Source organism: Otolemur garnettii, unplaced genomic scaffold (assembly GCF_000181295.1).
Source record: "Otolemur garnettii isolate 467f Iridium unplaced genomic scaffold, OtoGar3 scaffold00033, whole genome shotgun sequence".
Taxonomy (NCBI): domain Eukaryota; kingdom Metazoa; phylum Chordata; class Mammalia; order Primates; family Galagidae; genus Otolemur; species Otolemur garnettii.
The window spans coordinates 11,489,596-11,510,080 of record NW_003852428.1 but is presented as its reverse complement, the minus strand read 5'-3'; the positions used below and the strand labels follow the sequence as shown (position 1 = coordinate 11,510,080).

The following is a 20,485-nucleotide window of genomic DNA, read 5'->3' as shown; positions in this document are numbered from 1 at the left end:
AAAATTACTTGGTAACGTTATAGCCTTTTTTAGGGTAAACATAACATTTTGAAATACTAAAACTCTATTTAAAGTTAATGTTAAAAATAGACTGAAACCTCCTGGAAGTGCCCTAGGAACCCAGGGTCCCAGGATAGGAGCCAGTAGAGCTTCCCTTGTTTTGGAATTCTTCCCGGAGAAGAAGCAGGCGTCCTCGAGTGAGCTGTGAGCTCTCTTCGGTATGTGCTCTAAGCTTATCTCTTCACCTTGGTTTCAGGGGATGCACAAATTTATGGTTTTTCATTCTGAAGAATTTCCTGCAGGTGCTCTAAGTTGGCCTCTGGGGTAGGTGTGCAAGTCCATAAACACAGCCCAGAGCGTGGGGTAATGAGCCCTGGAATCTGTCCATCCAGGTCGCCTCCATTTCCGCTTCCTGTCTCCAGGGAGAGGTACAGGGCTGAGGGCCACAGCCCAGATGCTCCGGCAAATCTTTGCAATTCTCACATAAAACCAGATGAACATGAGCAAATGGTGTAACCCCGAGAATATTTAGTTTCACTGAAAATGTATATGCTAATTGTAAAACAATTGGGAAATCTATGGGGAGGAGAGGTAAGTAGCACCCATGGGCAACCACTGAGCATGTCTGGACACATTTTTCTTGTTGTTCCATATGTAAATGATGCCTCTTTTATTCCTACTTTTATTAATACTTCTAAGGTCTGACTATAATAGCTCAGTCATAGCCATAGTCCATTTTTTCAGATTTCCAGCTGAAACTGGTGTCTGTTGTTGTATCTTGTTAAAATCAGCAAGTCCTACTGTAGGGAAGCAGACCTGCACCTAACTGCGTGGGAAGACTGGAGTCATTCTTAGGTGAAAGGATACAGCCTTGAAAAACTTTTGAAGCAAACTGTTAGCTTAGCCCAAAGACAAGGCCTTCTTCTTCTTTTATCTCTTAAATCTAATTGATTATTTAAGCAGTGGCCCAGGGGCCCAGAACCACACACCTTCAATAAGGGGTCATTAATAAGCACAAGGGGAAATGTGCTCCTTGTGACGTGGGAGCTTAAATGCAGTATTCTTCCCTTTGTCTGTCCAGCCCCTCCCCAGCCCAGTGCCTGCAAGGGCGGTCTGGGGTTTCCCGCCCTTGCCTCCTGGCTGTGGCAGGGTAATGCCTCTCCTCACTGGGCACTACACCCAGCCAAGGACAGTCGTTGTTGATTGGAGTTTGCAGCAGAGGCATTTTGTTCATTTCCTTTGTCTCAATCTGCTTTGTTTCTGTTTGGAGTCAGTCCAGGCCCCCCTCCTTCCTCCCGTCCTTTCTTTCTTCCTTCTCTGCACAGTTACCCGCGCCTGAGCCACAGGGACGAGGGGGAGAGGCCTTCACAGAACTCCAGACAGGAAGGGGTGAGATTCCTAGAAAGCTGCCTGCTCCAAGTGGCTCAGACAGCCTTTCCCTCCACGCTGGGTATGAGCAGGGTCGCTCCAGACACAGCCATGCCTCTCTTCTTTCTCCCAAAACTGGAAGGCAGTCCTCACGAAGTTACAGAATTCAGTGCTTATGGGATCTGGGGGACAAGATGGCATAAAATCACACTAGCTAGGTAAGGTCATGGGCTCACAGCCTTTCGCCCTTTGTGTGCTTAGGGTGGACTGTGGCTGGCGGAGTGCCCACACACACACTGGTCTTCAGCCACCTCTCATCTGGTAAACATTTTAATCCTGTTTTCAAGAGACTATTAGGTTTAGGAGTTAGAGCAACATTTTCCTTTCTGTGGAAGTGTTACTAAAATATAATTGTAAAAAGAATACCTAATTGGTTAGGGCTTTTGTTTCTTTGTTTTCAAATAAACAACCAGAGACTCTAGGATAGAATGTACTAAATGTTTACTTTGGGGGGATTGGCTGGCTTCTTATTCCACAGAGCTGTAACTCTCTAACTCCCTAAACTAATAGTCTATCCCTTGAGTCTCTAAAGCTTTAGCTAGTCTGCTCTGTAGATAATGTGAAGACTGATAATACTTGGCAGGCTCATAATATTCCAAGGCCAATTCTTTTTCTTATTGCTTTTATAAAAATGAGTGTTGTGTTATGTGGCTCCAGGAAAACGTAATTTATAAGTTAGCATGTTTATAGCTTATTTTGGTTACACACGTTCTCATGCGGTTTTCTAGAATATAGGTAGAAGATTTCCATGCTGGCATTCTGAATCTGGTCTTAATTTTTTTTAACTCATAATAAACTTATATATGAGTGAAGAAAAATAAGTCACCACCTGAAGTATATTACTCATGTATTTTAAAGCACTAACAGCAGAATGCTCCTTTAAACTGTTTTCTATGTGAGTGTGGTTTTGTGCCCCCTGCTTCATTTAAAGATGTTTCAACCTTTAAAAAAAATTATAGATACCCCTCCCCAGATATCTTTGGTTTCCTCTTTAACAAAACAGCCTAAGTTTTCCCTTTCTCTTTTAATAATAGGAAGGCATTAACCAAAAGTATAAATATTCTTTGTGAAAAGCGTAGTTCCAATGTGTAAGATTTTTTCCAATAAGACCACATCTCTTAATGCTAACATTTTATGTTTAATGTTAGGAACTATTATGCCCGTGAGTTAAACATTCATTTCTTAACTGTGTCGGGACCTCTGAACGGCAGAACCAGATGGATAGAGCCTTGTGTGAGTGCTATGTGATCCTTTATTTCTTCCAAAATTGACTTTCTGTTCCTGTAAATGATGATCGTCTATTCAAGATGATAATAAATACTGCATTGCCTTTGGAATCACTTCCCAAACAGAGAAATTAAGAATCAAGAACCCATTATTCTCTAACAGAGGGAACCTCATTATCCCAGAGTTGACAGTATAAATGCTGAGTAATCTGATAAACATAGGGAATTTGTTTTTTTGTTTAAATAATCTCTCTTTGTATAAATGACATTAATCTTAAGCAACTTTGTAGAAAGAACAGCCATCTAACTTTTTGGGAACATAGAAGATCTCAACCTCTGAAAAAGCCCAATGAACAGAGGAACGTTCAGAAATTCTTGGCTTCTGCGTGTTTAAACAGATCAGAACCCAGAGTGGGGTTGCAGGATGTTGCCTGGGTAGATGGGGGGTCATGTGGCAGTTGGTCTTCCCTAAATATCCCTTGTTGTGGGCTCTACCTATCACTCCCTAGGGTGGGGTGAGGAGCCATCACTGGGGCAGTGCCACAGTAGGGCACAGTGCAGGGAGCGGGGCCACTTGCTTGTTGGAGAACTTCCCACCCTTCATGCTTCCCACTTCCCCCAGCCAGCCAGGCTGGGAGGGTATAGCACAAAGCCATCACACAGCACACAAACATCTTCAGTGGGCAAGGTTCATGTGTTCCTCTGGTCTCATTTTTATGGGTTTTTTTTTGGTTTTTTTGAGAAAGCATCAGTTCATCCAGCAACTCAACAAGGCATCTGCTTTTGTCCTTGTGTAAACAAACGTCAGGAATCACTGCTGAGATAGTTCCTCAGAGATTTTTCTCTCTTTATGACAGCTGAGACTTCTAGTTCTAGAAAAAGCCTACAAAAAATACACTGAAGAAGCTGATTTACGTAAAAAGCAGTGAAGGTGGCCCTGCCTTCCAGAGAGGCAGGAATATGAACTAGAAGTGCAGCTACTAAAGTCAGTATTTGTCCAGAGTAGAGAGAGACCACGTTAACCAGCACGCCCAGGCCGACGGGGTTAAAAAAGAAGAAAACTTTTTTACAACCTAGATAATTTTTTTTTAACTATGGTTTTGAACAGTGCTTGGATGTCAGCCAGCAGAGCAGTTAACCCAGGGATATGCAGGGTTCTCCCTGGCCGGCTGCAGAAGGAGCTGGTGCAGGGGATAGAGCAGCCCTCTCTCTGCAGGAAGCCAAGGGCCCAGATGCTGAGAGGCACAGATCACATTTAACTTGATTTTTGTGTCAGTCCCTTTACACTGTGGCGGCGCTCTTCTGTGTTTGGGGCACAAGGCTTGTCCTTTCCTAGGAGCAGACAGACTGGTGGTAAACCATCCAGCTGCAGGTCCCTTGCTCCTGGAGCATCCCTGACCGTCAGGCGAGCCAGGTCCTCTTTTGTTCAAGTCCCATGTAACTCAAGTCTTTGCATTTATACTGAATTTCTTACAATGATCGAGACAGTAACTCAGTTTTATTCTGTTACCCACCATCACTAATGGCTATTTTTTCATTTATTGCATTTCTGGGGAGTTCTAAATTTCCACTTCAACAATATGTGAGAGCCAAGCAAAGGATTGTGCCATCTGTTTTCATTTTTATATAATTTCTTCACTATTTTCATTATTGGAAATTTTGGCAGTGAAAATAAAAGAAAGACCTTAAAAATGAAATGATTTTCTGACCAGAAATGCTGATCAATTGGCATTCCCCCTTTCAGGAGTAACCTGGAGAGGAAAGTGATGCTCAAGCCTTGTGTCTGTTGACATAGACACATTTTCCGATGCTTATGTAATGCTTTAAGTGTTTTCAGAAACAACATCGAGAATAAAGAACATTTAGAGATTCTGTAAGTCGAAAGACCAGATCTGGCCTTGTGACTTTGTGTGTGTGTTCTGTGAGGGTAGATCTACGTGGCAAGGTCTGTGTCTCCAGCATTCCTTGTGTTGGTGGTGATGAGGGGGCCATTCCCTCTTCATAACACAACTCACCAAGACTAGGGCCCAGCTGGGGCAAGAAAGTGCTGTGCAAGAGAGAAAGAGTGTATGTGTGTTCCTCCCTTTCAGTCTTCACAAAGAAAAAAGTAGAGCAGTTGTTTTTCACTGGGGTGGTTTTAATTGAAGCCAGTGATTATATTGTGCTCTGGCACTCGGGTCAGCCGGAGGTGGCCGCTGGTGAGTGCTCCCGTGTGGATTCGTAGGAGGGGACTGCACAGGGAGCGCTGAAAGTGTTGGTCATTTATGTGCATTTTCTTAGGCAGCGAAGGCCATGTGTTCTTCATTACAGCAGGAGCCGTGTGATGCTGGGCTGGGCCTCTGGTTGAATCTAGGGATTATTTTAAAAAAAGAAAGGAAAGGCTGGGGAATTTAACTTCTCCATCATGTTTTCTGTGTTCACTTCGTACTTGAAAGCAAAAACCAAAGTTCACGTTAGTGTGGTAAGGACCCACGGTGCACCCAGTTGTAAACTATGTAAAATTTGGTCATTTTTATCTCCCAAGCTAGTTCTCAGTGCATCTCTGGCTTTTCCAGAGATTGTTTTCCATGCCGGCAGGACATCAGCATGACAGTTGCAGCCCAGGGGTGTGCCAAGAAGCAGAGAGCTCACTAGAGATGACACAGTGTCCAGTCCAAATCTAGTGTGTCCTTATTTTGCTGAAGGACAGATGAAGGCTTACTAGCACTTACAGACAGAAGATAAGTGAAACGTATAAGAGCAAAGTCTGAGTTGAAAACATAGGTGTCTGTTAAGAAAACTTTCAGATACTTATTCATAAGCAGACTATAAGATTTAAATTTGGAATAATACTATACAAATACCTGCATCTAAATTCTTAATCGCCAGAAGTGTAAGCATATCACTGGACAAGTCAGCTTCTTTACTCAAAATTCCCCAAGTAATACACAGCTTTGTCTCAGCTCCCATCTTGTTAAAATTAATATGCATAGCCTGTGACGCATGTGTGATCACGGTGAAAAGCAGGCAGATATGATCCCTAGGAGTCACATCTGGAGGAATAACTGACTCATATGTGATGTGCAATAGAATTTCTGGCACACTGTAATTTTTTAATGCAGGAAATTAAAATCCACTTCAAAAAATGTAGAGATGACAATCATTTACCCAGAAGGTTTGCACTAGAATATTTGAACCACTCTGTCTTCAATCATAAGCTAATGACTTGCTTATTCTTTGCTTTCTAAGTAATGAATAGATGTGATATTCACGGTTACAGCCTCCCTGGTGTAGTGAGAGAGCTTCCTGAATACAAACGTGATATGCCGCATCCAACTCTTGACAAGATGGAGGTCTGAGAAACAGCCCCGGGTGTACTTGACTGAACCCTGACTACCCTGCTCTCAAATAGTCAGATGGAATCATTTTCCGACATTAGAAGCAGCTGCCCTAAAGTGTCCTTCAATTATCTTTCTGAAGTGCATGGCAGTAACTGCTAAATAAACATTTCTTTAAGTCCTTACAACTGGAAATGTCAGTTAGCCCTTGGCTTTCGGTATTTGCCCAAGTTAGCTTATCCTGGTTAGAGTGCATTGTTCATTGACAGGTATTTTTGAATACCTACAATGGGCAGAAAGATGGGAATATCTGTCTTTAGAATGAGTTAGCTAAAGCCTTCTGGGGACCCTGTGTGGCAGGAATTTGCAATGTGAGACAGGTGTCTGTTGGACACACCCCTACTATCGAGTTTGTGCATCTGTGTGGTGGCCCTGCTTCATCAGGTGTGACACATCATCATTGCCTGTGGGGGTTGTTATGTAGAGTGAGGGCTACAGTCACAGCAGAGGCATGGTGACCTGAAGAGCTATGACATGGCTGTCCAGGGAGGCCAGGCCTTCACAGCCCAGCTCTTCCTCCTGTCCACTCTGGGCCAGGGTGCTTGTCTATATTTGTAGATGGACAGTCTCTCCACTTCAACCTGCTTTCTTACTTGCATTACCCAGGACCTTTTTTTTCCTGTGCAAAGATGTGAGTATCACTTCATATTTGTGTTACGCACTAAGTTTTCAAAGACCTTTTTGTACCTTTACTCTAGCAGCCTGGGAAGGCCAGAGGAACCATTGTTTCACACAGGAAGCTTAAGCAGGGGTGGTGCTTATGGCTCAAAGAGTAGGGTGCCAGCCCCATATACTGGAGTTGGTGGGTTCAAACCCGGCCCTGGCCAAAAACTGCAAAAAAAAGAAGCAGCAGCAGCGTAAGCAAAAGAGGGCTGTGGGCTCCTGAGACCCCACACTCCGTATGTTGTAGCTGGGATGGCCTTGGTCATCCACTCATCTGAAAAGGGCTCACTCAGCAAGTACCCACAGCCCATGCCAGGAGGCCTTAAACTCTAGAGACCACCTGAGCAAAGCAGCAGGAATCTCTGCCCTCCCATAGCCAGCATGCTGTTGAGATTGAGATGGAAGAAACACAGAGATTTCCTGAAATATTTTCAGATTCAGGGGCTGGAGTTCTTAATTCCGTTTACTGCCATACTTAAGCAGTCTAACTGTTACTCCAGAACACTTAGAGACTTTTACCATTGTGAAAATGAGAGAGTTAAACTGAAACGTGATCCTCTGTAGCCTGCAACTAGCAGGATATGGTCCTTTTTCGTTTTTTTCTTATATTAAAAAAAAAGAAAAAGCTTTTATCAATCACAGATGTCCCAGATTTACAGACAGGGATGAGGCGGCGGTCCCCTCCCGAGTGCTGGGGCCCTGTGCACTCCCCTGGGGGAGCTCCTTCCTGCATGGGGCTGAAGGTTGGCCTGTGCCTCCCCCTTTCCTTTTCAGCTTTTTTCCTTTTCTTTTTTTTTTTTATTTTAAAAAGGAATCTATCGTGAACTTTGTGTGAACTCTGACTTCTGCAAAGAAGCCATCTATGTGAGGATTTTTCCCTCTCAAAATAAGAAGGGATCTGCTTTAATTGATTTTCTCTTGGGGCTTCAAACAGAGCCCCACGGTTTCCTTTCAGTACATCTCTGAAGTGACTATCCTGTGCTGATGGTGTCTCGTTATGCTGGTTCATGGTCCTTTTAATGAGGGACACATTTTTTTAAAATACAAACAGAAAGAAGTGATTCATCTAGGTTGCTTCATTCTAAAAGTGATTTCTAGTGTGACCTAGACATGCTAGATTTCACCTAGACCTAGATTATAAACCCAGCTGTGATTAAAACGAATTTTCTGGGTACTCAGAGTTTGCATAAATACAGTGTAGTGGGTTCTGCACTGCTGTGGAATTCTGGATACCACAGCCCTCCTACAATTTTAAGCAGCACTTTATAGTTTATAAAATCATTCATTTCCAGTGTTTCACTTAATCCAGGGGTCCTCAAACTTTTTAAACAGGGGGCCAGTTCACTGTCCCGCATACCATTGGAGGGCCAGACTGTGGGCCCTGGGATGAGTCAGCTGCTAAGCAGGACAGGCAGCAGCAGCAAAAACACCCGGTGGGCCCTATAAATGTCCTAGGCGGGCTGCATGTGGCCGGCGGGCCGTAGTTTGAGGACACCTGACTTAATCCTTTTACAACTCTGCAGATGGGAAACTCAGGTGCTATAGGGTGTGCCTGCGGCCACAGCTGTGGAGTGGGGGGCCCCAGGTTCATGCAGGTCCTATAGCCACCGCAGCAATTCTTTCTGACGCCCCAAATTGATTGGCTGCCTGGACTTTGCATCACGGGTATCCCCAGGCTGAAAAGAGGAAAGCACATCCCCAAACCCTAGTGGGACCCGAAAGCAACTTGGGATGAGAGAGTGGGTTGTGGGGGAAGAGAGACCGAGAGCTGGCTTCATTGCTTCCAGAAAGGTAGGAGCTGGGGGGAGGCAAAAGAGGGGTAACTGAAGATGGGGAACAGGAACAAGTACAGCTCCCTGCAGTCACACGTGGTATTTCCCAGGTCAGTTCCATCCTGAACCCCTCTTTGTGCCCCTCACAGGGCGGGCGATGCTCCCTGCACTTAGCCAGGCTCTGCCTGTGCGTGTGAGAAAGCACAGCACAGTGCAGGTGAGAGAGGTGGGTCCCTGCAAGGTGGCCTTCGTCTGCTCTGAATTGTTGTCTTAGAAGTAAAGAACTCATATACTCTGAATTTGACTACAATAGCTAGTTCCTGTAGTTCTTCCTAAAACTGACCAGGCTATACCACCAACTCAGGACTCACTCAGGAGATTGACTTAAATTTTCTGTCAATGGTCTTATCCTGGGAAAAGGGGAAACTGGAAAGAGCCTGTGGCTGGTTCATTTCTCACCTGCTTGTAATTTATTCAACATGCATTTACTAAGCTCCAAGGGTTAGTCAGGCCACCTGCTGGCAGTGGAACCTGGTCCTAAATAAATAAGACATGGCTCTCTCCCACTCACAGCCTGGAGTCCAGGGTCATGGTCAGCTTCCTGACCTCATAGTTACCCAGCTGGGAAGGTGGTGTCAGGAACTGGTAACACAGGGCTCTGAGCTTTGGGCTCTCTTTCTGGGTATAACCCTAGTTACTGGGCTGAGCCACCTACAGTCAAATCCTGAGCAAAAAAGGTGAGGGCATGATGCCAAGAGGCAGGGGGCATGTCCCCGCACAGTGTGTGTCTGGGCAGTGGGGCTCAGTGGACACTAGGACAGCCATTAAGACAACTTCTGGGGAAAGCAGCTGCGTACAGACCAGTAAATTTACGATCTTCCCATGCCAGCCTAAGAATTCTAAGCTCTGTGTTCATTATGAGATTCATGCTTACCTAGTGCCCAGTAACGTTGGAAACCTTAGTTGGAGATACTGTTAGCATATGTGATTTAATTCAAAATTTGCAGCACAGCAATTGGTCTAGCATGCAAACTCTATTGTTCAGATAACGAAAAATAAGAGCAGTTTATTTCATTCTGTTAATGATGGCATTAAGTTTAAATAATTCTTAAGCTTTTTAAAATCCTAATTTATGCATTATGTCACACACACACACCAGCAAAGCACATAGGCATGGGCTATTACAATCCCTTGACTTAGGCAAAAGAAGTTTCTGTGGTGAGAGGACAACAGTTTTACTTTGTCACCCTCAGTAGAGTGCTCTGGTGTCACAGCTTGCAGCAACCTCCAGCTCTTGGGCTTAGGAGATTCTCTTGCCTCAGCCTCCCTCGTAGCTGGGACTACAGGCTCCTGCCACAATGCCCAGCTATTGTTTTGTTGCAATTTGGCCTGGGCCAGGTTTGAACCCGCCATCCTCGGTATATGGGGGTCAGCACCATATCACTGAGCTACAGGTGCTGCCCAAGACAACAGTTTTATAGAGAGAGTGTAGTACTCATAACATGAAGAGTTGAGCCTTGTTAAAAACCAAGTGGAAAGAGAAAGGGTCATAATCTCCCACTAGTATTTGCATACATCTGAAACTAAATTCCCTTCTAGATCTGTGATCACTGTTAGCATTTTTCCAAGTCATAAAGATTCCAGTTTGGTGAGATGTCACTGCAGTGATTTGCTGAGTAGGAATTCAGGGAGAGGAACTGCATATTCCCTTCAGAACAGTGTGTCATAGAATCCTTTGCATTTCATCCTTGACACTGATGAACTCCTACGCAGGTGGCTCTGAATGGACATTCAAGCCAAACCACGTTTCTAATGCTCGACTGCCAGCAAGCAGGAAATCTCTCTTGAACCTCATTCCAGAGTGCAAAGGAAAAAATCCCATGCAGCTGAGCCCACGGAGAGAAGCTAGGAAGGGACATATCTAATTTCTTTTTCTTCTTGAACCATTTTCCAACCATCAGCTCCTTTCCCAGGCAAGGCTAAAGTGCCTTGAGAATCATCCTCACAAAGCCATCTGTGTGCCGTAAAGCACTATAATTGACTGCGGCTCATTCCATCATACGTGCAGAACCCCTTGTACCTGTGACCAGCAGGGAGAGCTGTATACTCCAGGGCTGCCCTGCATCCCTGCCTGCACCCCACCCTTCCAGAACCTTCTCTGCAGCCCTGCAGGCATCACTTAGGGTTCTCATTAAAGTACATGCTGCATTGCCCCCATGCTAAGACCCTGCATTCTTACTTTCAGTCTCAGAAACATCTATGATGTTGATTCATTGGCCTAGGATCAGGGGTCCTCAAACTTTTTAAACAGGGGGCCAGTTAACTGTCCCTCAGACCGTTGGAAAGCCGAACTGCGGGCCCCAGAACGAATCAGCTGCTAAGCAGGACAGGCAGCAGTGGCAAAAAAAAAAGTCCTAGGTGGGCCACATGTCCGTAGTTTGAGGACTCCTGGCCTAGGTGGTGTTCCCCATTACTTCTGATATGCGACTGTTCTATTTATGAATGTTGGGACCTGTCTTTACTACGTTTTGTTAGAGTGAGTGAGCCTCCTCACTCACGTGAGGAGCCTCCTTTCTTGCCTCCTTCACATCACCCAAGACACAGCAGCACCCCACCCTGCCCAGGTGAGCCTGTCACATCTCCCACTTCCTCACCCTGCCCTGGTGAGTTTGTCACATCTTCCCCTTTCCCCGGTGCCTCCCTCACCTTTCTCTGTCTTGTGCACTTGTTTGGCTTAGTGAATGTATATCAAAGAATTGATGGTCCTTAAAAGGTTAGCCGTGAATCAACTTACTCTATTTCTTTAAGCTGTTGGTTTTTTGCTCTGATTGTTGTTAACATTTGCATTCAGTATTTAATGTGTACTGCTGTATGCTGGGCCCTGGGCAAGGCCCCGCGAGGACAGTCAGGTCCCAGACAAGATGCGGCCTCTGTCCTTCAGACCTCATGTGCTCCCAACACAGTTCACAGGTTGTCAGGGCTCAGCTCATTCAACTGCTGGCTTCAGGGCCGCCTCCTTCACAAAGCCTGCCTTGATTCCTCCTCCTGTTTCCCCTTCTCATCTCCAGCAGGGTTTAGACCTCTGCTGTGGTGTGTGGTAATGGAGTGATCCAGAAAACACTATGAGGTGGGTCCCATGGGTGAAGAAACTGGGTGTTGCTCATCTCTCTCTGGCAAAAAGTCTGGGGCCCAGCTCTGAGTCACACCACTGTAAGCAACTCTGGCATCTACTGCCTGCCTTAGCACAGTGTCCTGCCAGTAGCTGGTGCTTACAGAAAAATAGTTGAATAATTTATGATCTGCCGTGTGGCTTATCCAACCCTCCCCTCTCTTCCTCCTCCTACTGCCCCTACACCAAGAGTTCCGGAGGCTGGGACTGTGTCTGCCTTTTGTACCCTTTACCCTCAATCACTGGAGAGTGTCCCCAGGAACAGTTTCAACTTAATGATTTCATTCTCTCCTACCCCTTTCAGACCACACCTAAGGCCAGGGAGATTGGCATGGAAATGTTTTATATGAATAAACATGAAAACATGTGTACTTATGTGCACACACATATACACAGACAGAGGGGGAAAGGTGATTACTCCCTAACAGCTGGTTGATTTTGAACCAAAGTTTGCCTCTGAGAAAAGTCTAGATTTTTAAGAATGAGTGATTCTGCTTGAATTGCATCATATGTTTATGGAAGATTATACCCTTCACCAGTCTGTGTCTTGGGCCAAGGAAAGAACAGGCCGGTAATTAGAAGGGCATGTGCTGTCTAGTCCCGGTGTCGGGAGCACTTGTGGGAAACTGCTGCCAGTCTACACGCAATCACAGGGGCTTTGACGGCAGCACGTATGGTCTCCAGGGCCGCAGAGGTAAATACAGGTAGTGCAGGTGTCTATACAAAATAATATTTTAAAAGATTAGTTTCAATTATTTTTAAGACTTCAAAAGACTTGAGAAAATGGACAAGCACAGTGAATGACCGTCATCTTCATCATCCTGTTAGCTGAAGTGAAGCATTTTACTCCCTGGCGCTGTGCTGGAGCCCTCGAGCCCAGTGCTGGGGCAGGGGTTGGAAAGTGGGCACAGTCACTGCTGTTCAGGTGGTAAATTTAACATGTCAGGGGACTCCATGGATATGTTGGGTGTCCACTATTACTTAAATTTTGTATTTTTTTCTCTTAAAAAATCATCAACCCAAGGTTAACTGTATTTAATTTTTGTGATCTAATAAGAAGTTTGATTTAGGTATTTTTTTAAAGGGCATTTTGGTTGAGAATGACTTCTCCTATTTTTTTTTTAATGTGTTGCTATCTTTATTAATAGAAATAACTTTCTCCAGACTGCACTCAAAGACCCCCTGTGCCTTGTGGGTCTGGCTGGAGCAGGAGGCCTTGGCTGGCTTCTTTGATAGGCCACGGGCTGGACCCTTTTCCACAGCCACGCGCTTTGTCCTGGATGCTGGGCCTTCCAAATGGGCGCCGTTGGTCACAGAATCTCTCTAGAACAAGCCGGTACCATTTTCTCTGTCACCTATTATCTCCTCCTTCCTCCTCCCCACAGACTCGCTGTCCGTGTCCAGTAACGACGCCAGCCCGCCCGCCTCTGTGGCATCCCTGCAGCCCCACATGATCGGGGCACAGAGCTCCCCAGGCCCCAAGCGGCCGGGCAACACCTTGCGCAAGTGGCTCACCAGCCCCGTGCGGCGGCTCAGCAGTGGCAAGGCTGACGGGCATGTCAAGAAGCTGGCGCACAAGCACAAGAAGAGCAGGGAGGTCCGCAAGAGCGCCGATGCCGGCTCGCAGAAGGACTCGGACGACAGCGCCGCCACCCCGCAGGATGAGACCGTGGAAGAGGTGAGATAGGGCCTGGCTTGGGTTTAGCCGCTGAAATCGTGAAAGTCTAGAAACCTTGTGTTTCTTTTCTTTGTATTTTCGGGTTTTTTATGTTTTCAGCTGTAGGAAATGGTTGCTTATCTTATTGAAGGGGCCAGTGGGCCTAGTGGTACCTCTGCCTGGAGGTGCCTGCACAGCTCAGAAGATGGTCCCTGGGGTCAGCACTGAGCACTGTGGCAGCATTTTGCAGGGAAAGCTAAGATTGGAAGCTTGTGAGATGTTTGCATCCTCAAATTACTTTTCCCAATATTTATACTTACAGCTTGTCCTGAGTGGAAAATAGCCAGTTGATTACTTTGCTGGCCCTTGTCACCAAAGATAATGGCATATATATCAACTAGGGATTTTTTTTTTTTTTAATTTTCTTGTGGTTGGAATAGGCTTTAAATTACACAAGAAACAATTCCTTTGTGGTGCCTGAGATGGCCTTCAGCGCTGGTAGTGTCAGTGAGGGGCCCTCAGAGTCCCCCACCCTCAATCTCACACAGGCTCAAAAAAGACAAGACAAGAGACAGGATCAGATTTCATTTATTTGGCAGATCCGTGTTTTCCGTTGTTTTTTTTCCTGGGCATGTTTTTGCCCTGAGCTTTTTCACTGGAGTATGTGGGTCGTTATGTACTTTCATATCTGCTTTATAAATCTGTGTCCTCTTACTAAAACTGCAACTGGATTTCTTTTCTAAGAGCAAGAATAGAGGGAAAGGATATTTAATTCAGATTGTTAAAATGCTTGTTGCATTGTATTCTTATTTATACTCTTATGACTTTGGTGAATTTCCCTATAGCAAGGTACCCTAATGAAATCAGCTAGACCACAGCAACTGAATTGACATGAGGTCTGTGCTCACAGTTTTGAACCTTTTCTTATTGGCTTCTTGAAGATGAGATGTATTCAGAGCCTAACAGAGAATGTTGGTGCCCCTTCAGAGGACAGAATCAGTGGCCTGTCTCTGGTCTGAGTTGACAAGCAAGGTAGTTTCGGTTGCAGGCAGGGAGTGAAAAGTTCCCACCGAAGTCCAGAGGGCTGTGTCCTGATTCCTGCCGTCTCAGTCTCTGTCCTCCCTTTGCTTTTCCAGTTGCCCCCTCAGGCCCAGTGTCTGTGAATGAGCCTGGGTAGTCACGGCCTAGAATTTAACAAGTAACTGTTGATCTGATTTCAGAGAGGCCGGAACGAAGGCCTGAGCAGTGGCACCCTCTCCAAGTCCTCCTCCTCAGGGATGCAGAGCTGTGGGGAAGAGGAAGGTGAGGAGGGGGCCGACGCCGTGCCCCTCCCCCCGCCCATGGCCATCCAGCAGCACAGCCTTCTCCAGCCGGACTCCCAGGATGACAAGGTATGGGGCACTTGGGCCGGAGTAGATGTGGGGAGGGGCCACACCTGCTCCAAGTAGGGTCAGAGCCCGCTCAGGGCTTCTCCACACCAACCTTGCTTCAGGAGGCAGGAGATTGGGAGATGTGGAAATGGTACCCAGCAGAGTCGGCCTGGTCACACCCCAAAAGTGTACATAGCAGAGCTGTTTATAGTGAGTGGTAGGCAGTGCAGGTAGTTTCTCATACACGTGTGGTTCAGCACATTTTTAATGAGGCTTTTGAAAGTTTCCCAGCATACTGCCTAGAATCTCTGAGAGAGCCATCAGAGAAACCCCCACGGTCTACCAAACGCATCTCCCATGAGGCGGCCATCTCCCCTCTGAGGTGTTTTCACACCCAAGTGTCTCTGCTTTATGATGAGATGATGTCACTGTTCACTTACTTTTTCCAGCATGCCAACCAAGCATTAGCTTTGTAGGATCAGATATACAGGAGAATGTGGGCATAGTTACCAAAGTATAGGAATCAGGTGAGAGCAGAATCTCCTCTTTGGACACTAAGCAGAGGAGTTAAGCCAGGTTAATCTTTTTCTTTTCCCTTGAGTTCTTACATAATGTAAAATTATTCCGTACATCCCAATTGTAGAACCCTAAAAATAAAATATCAGAAAGGAAACCTGATAAATACAGCTGCACATCCACCAGCGTCCTGGCCCCTGGTGCCCCTCACACTTGGCAGGTGTTGAAAATCGTGCTCTGAAGTCACTACTGGGTTTTTGTTGGGGGTGGGGGTGGGGCAGTAACTTAAGTTTTCTGAATAAAACAGATGTGTTTTCAGTAATGTTTCTCCATCCTTTCCCATTTTTCCTCCCCTTCCTCCCTTGTGGGTGCTAGTAGAATCACTTGTTGGCATAATTGCCTCATAGTTTATGACCCCGGATCTGCCACAGCAGTAGTTGGCAGCTGTGAGGCTGAGTTGTAACCCAAGGCAGATGCCGACACAGCCCCTTCTTTGTAGAAATCTACTTCCTCCTCCCTTTTTAACACAGAGTCCCGAACTGTCAGGATGTTGTGGGTCTTGGAATAATGGCTGTGAGCTGCAGAACTTAGGGTGGGTTGGGGTCCTGGAGTTCTGTGTGTGTCTGAGGTGCAGGCCCCCATCCCAGTGCGAGGAGTGACTAGCCAGGACCTGGGGGCTCTGGGGCTTCACTGTCATTCCCTAAGCAACTTCATAGTACCCTGAGCCATAGATTTTTTAAATGCCTAAAACTAAAATTTCGTATGGTCTAGGTGGTTATCTAGACAATGAGGGGCCTGGGCCTTGTTGACTTACCAAATACAGGGTATTTTTCTCCATTTAAATAGTGAATTGCACTCTATTTGTCTGTTTGCTAGAATCATTTACTGGTTACTGTGTTAACCTCATTGGGTATTATCAGTAGCAGTTCCTCACTTACAGAAATCTGTAGTGATGTTCCCAGACAGTATATTACCCTGTGACTAATTTTTTGTTTTGTTCTGTTTTCTCTTTTCGTGAACTCTGACTGCAGCATTATGTTGATTTGTGTTCTGTGTCTGTTTTGGCTCAGTTTCCTTACCTTTCCATCTGAATTTGTTTTTCTTTGTTTTCTTCACCCCATCTTCCATTTCTCATTAGACCAAACCAGCATTTGTTTCGCCAAGTGCACATTTTGATCCACACGTGTAAAAGCCTCGTTGTAAACATACAAACCTGTATCTGTCTGCCGTGAGAAACGCATGGCTGGGACAGCAGCCGTGTGCTGCATGCCTCTCTGCTGTCCTTAATATGAAGCAAGGTTCATATTATGTCCCTCTAGTTCCCGATCAATTAACAGCATAAGTAATCTGCAAACACCCTGTGTTTGCTAATTACTGAAACTCCAATTTAGCAGCCCCTCCCCCAGATTCCCTGAGTGTCGACCCCGTTACGCCCTCTATTCTAGCCATTAGTGGCATCTGATAGGTTGTGAGGCCTCAACTCTCCTGTACTCTGCACTAATCATGGGGAAATGGATGGCACAGAAAATGGTGAGCTCGTCCCCCTCCTCCCCTGTCTGGTCACCACACCTTGCTCCCTGCCTCTTCCTTTTTCCTTTCTTTCCTTAATCCCATAAACACAGTAAGGCCATTTTTAGTATCTTGTTTTGTTTCCTGATTATTCGAGGATACACTCCACTTGTTAGACCTTAAGCTGCTCATTCTTCCATAGATCAGATTCTGTTTTTTCTCCTTAGCTTAGAGCCTCGCCAGCAGTTGTGAAAGTTACAGTTAGACTATTCCCGGGCCCAGTCACCTCTCTGAGAAAAAACATTACGATGTTACATGACTGCGAATTAAAAACAGACATTGTCTGCTTCCCACATGTATCCCAGACAGGTTTTATTTAATGTTTCATGTCAGAATATTGTAAATTTGAAAGGATGACTTTAAATAAATGCAAACAAAGACAAACTTGTGGTCTTTTTGTCTGGAATTACTTTTAAAAAGAGCTCGAGCTTGCAGGAGAATTACTGTCAGTGCAGTTACTAACGCAAGGCCTCCCCTTCCCCCTCCTTTTCTCTTAACTTCTCCCCTAGGCCTCTTCCCGGTTGTTAGTCCGCCCCACCAGCTCCGAGACGCCGAGTGCAGCCGAGCTTGTCAGTGCAATCGAGGAACTCGTGAAAAGCAAGATGGTAAGGCTCCCCGGACAGAATCTGAGCTGGGAAGTGGTTTGATGGCTGCCTGCAGGTGGTCCTCTGGGCATGCTGTAGACTGCAGAATGTGTCTGGCTTATCACACAGCTCCAGGGTCCCCGTCACTGCCCTCACTTCTGACCAGTCACAAGTTTGTGGGTCCCCCATTACTACCCTCTGGTTCACTAATTTGTTAGAAGGACTCACAGAAGTCAAAGAAGCCACTATTTCCAATTACACTTTGTTATCATGAAAGGACAGTTAAGATCAGCCAAGGGAAGTCATGCACGGGCAGGGCCTAGGAGGGTACCTGGTCCCAGCCACCTGCTTTACTTTCCTAGCAAAGTCGTTTGTACAGCACTGACTACTCTCAGCAGTGATGTGTGACAATTTGGACCAGGTATTGCCAGCCTTGCCAGCTCACCTGAGCCTTAGTGTTGGGAGTTTCTGTTTCCTGCTCAGTTACATACACACAGTTGACTATGTGTCTGACCTTAGTCTCCTGCCCTCCAGAGATGGAGATATTGTCAGTTTGTTAGCACAGACTGTCTTTCTTGGCCAAGGGCTCCAGGTAAGTGGACAGTTGAGACATCCTAGGGTCTTAGAGGAGGAGCCAAGGGCAAGCCTCTTACTACACATCTTGACTGCATCCATAGTAAATGTGGTTAACTCCAGTCTTTCTAAATAGGTGCCCAGGGGTGGCAGTACCCACAGATAAGTTCACTGTCTTTCTTTTGCTGTCTGAAATCTTTCATTTTGAGTCTATAATGTTTAAGAGAGAAGGGTTTGCATTCATATATTAGGACTTTATCTCCTAGGCGACCTCTGTGTCTCCATTTCGTCAGCGTGGATTCATTTGATAAGAGCCTCAACATTAAGTGTTGATTCTTTAGGCACATGCTGCCTCGGATTGAAATCTGTTTATTTCTGTTTCTTTGCCTAACTATGAAATGGAAAAGCCACCAATGGTAACAACTTTTTATATTAATATCTTCTACTGCCTCTGTAAAGATCTTTGAAAAGCCACCCCTCCAAAATAAAGCCCCCAGCCTCTCCCACCAGCCCATTCTCCAGAGATGACCACTGTGAACAGCTCGGTGTGTTCCCCTCCAGACATTTCACTGGCTGGTACAGATGAATATGGAATGTATGCATGGGTGCATGCTTTCTCTTTCAAAATGGGTTTATTCAATTTTTTTTTTTTTTTTGGAGACAGAATCTCATTCTATCACCCTGGTAGAATGCGTGGCATCATCATAGCTCACAGCAACCCCAGTCTCCTGGGCTCAGGCAATCCTCTTGTCTCAACCTCCCAAATATCTGGGAATACAGGTGCACGCCACAATGCCAGGCTAGTTTTTCTATTTGTAGTAGAGATGGAGTCTCACTTTTGATCAGGCTGGTCTCAAAGTCCTAAGCTTAAGCAGTCCTCCCACCTTGGCCTCCCAGAGTGCTAGAATTACAGGTGTGAGCCACCTTGCCCAGCCAATTTATCCAATTTTTAAGATTCTAGGACTTAATACACATATATTGAAGACCTTCTCTTATCAGTACATAAGTATCACCTCTTCCCTTTTAATAACAGAAATATTCTATTCTGTGGCTTCTATGATAATACCACTGAGAGCTTAATCTAAACCAGGTGCTAGTCTAAGTGTAAGCATAGATTATACATAAACACTCCCCATAACAGCCTTCTGAGGCAGGCAGGCACTACATCACATTTTACAGATGAAGAAACTGAGGCATGTAAAACACTTAAAAATTTGACTAGCTACTAAGGGTCAGAAACATGGTTTACTATAATTTATGTAAATTAATATTTTAAAGTGTTTTCACTGTTACAAATACGCAGGTTCGTTGCATATTTGTGGTTACATTTATGGTATGTATTTCTAGCATTAGAATTGCTGGATCAAAGAACATATTTCTTTGAAATTGTGTGCTTTTTGTCGTTTTGTATTTGGGTATTAATCGGGTAGCAGGATATGTCACTCATTCCCATGTCTTCTCCTGTCCCTAAACAGCCTCTGATGAAACTGGTTGACTGACTCAGTCAAGTGGGAAGTATATAAAGATATATTCAGACAGATGGATGTCACCCTCCCATAGCTAAGAATTTCTTCCTGGGTAGCCACACTGTGTTGTGGAAGAGAAACTGAGCTTTAAAGTTACACAGGGAGGTTGCTAGGACTTGGCAGCTAATTCACAAACTCTTAACCCCACTGGTCAAGAATTTGGAATCACATCTATATGAATTGAGTTACAACTACATCCTTTGGTATCTCTTTAAGAATTAAGTTACTTAAACGGGTTGAAACAAAAGGTGCTTAAATTGTATCCAGTGAGTTTTCAAGCATCCTTAAACATTTATTAAAAAGCTATTTATACACATCAATTAGATGATCATTAAAATCACTCTCACCTAGTAATCGAAAGGTTTCCCAGGGGCTGCTGTGAGGCAGCACTTTGTCAAAGTGCTGGTCATTATTCTGCAAGTATTCAAGTTGTATACTGCTTTATGTGGTCTCTGATTGGTCTGTAATTAATTCCAGTGAATTCCCAGATGAAGGAATGGTTTGTGGCATGGTCTTTTCCAGCTCTCTGGTTTCTTCTATCTCAATTTTGAGGAATTACGCTTTCTCAATTTACTTAGTTGGAACTAAGTTATTTCTACACACTCATGTCTCTTAAGTCGACGGATATTGCAGTTGGCACAGTGGGAAGGGCGGAGGTTTTGGAGTTGGACAGACTTGGATCCACAGTCTCCGGCTCACAGGGGAGTCCCACCAGCAAGGGCTCAGCCCATCAGAGCTCAGGTCTGGGGCGCCTTTGGTTCAACTCCTGGCAAAGAGGTTTGCTATTCGCTGATGCCTCCCCTGCACAATGGGAAAACCATATTTGTACTTTATGAGACAGATTGACCTTGCCTTCATTCTGCCATGGGAGGTAATCCAGATTCTGCCCCCTTTTTCTGTTTTAAGGGAAACATAACTTTGCATTGATTTCCTGTCACTAATCCTCTGATTTCAAATGGAAACTACTTTTTGTTAGTAAAAATCTCCAATGAATCATGTTAATATCCTCAACCTCTCCTGCTGCCTGTCTGTGCTGTGGATCCTTCGTTGTCCAC

The 20,485-nt window shown here is 45.2% G+C and overlaps 1 protein-coding gene across 1 annotated transcript in view; it reads left to right on the top strand.

Moving 5' to 3' along the window:
* Window positions 1-20,485, top strand: part of TRIO (trio Rho guanine nucleotide exchange factor) — a 235,899-nt gene that overhangs the window by 174,554 nt on the left and 40,860 nt on the right. The window contains exons 34-36 of the mRNA XM_003789545.3: window positions 13,021-13,313; window positions 14,513-14,683; window positions 17,257-17,352. Coding sequence (XP_003789593.1) covers window positions 13,021-13,313; window positions 14,513-14,683; window positions 17,257-17,352 — 560 coding nt within the window. The remainder of the gene's footprint in view (window positions 1-13,020; window positions 13,314-14,512; window positions 14,684-17,256; window positions 17,353-20,485) is intronic.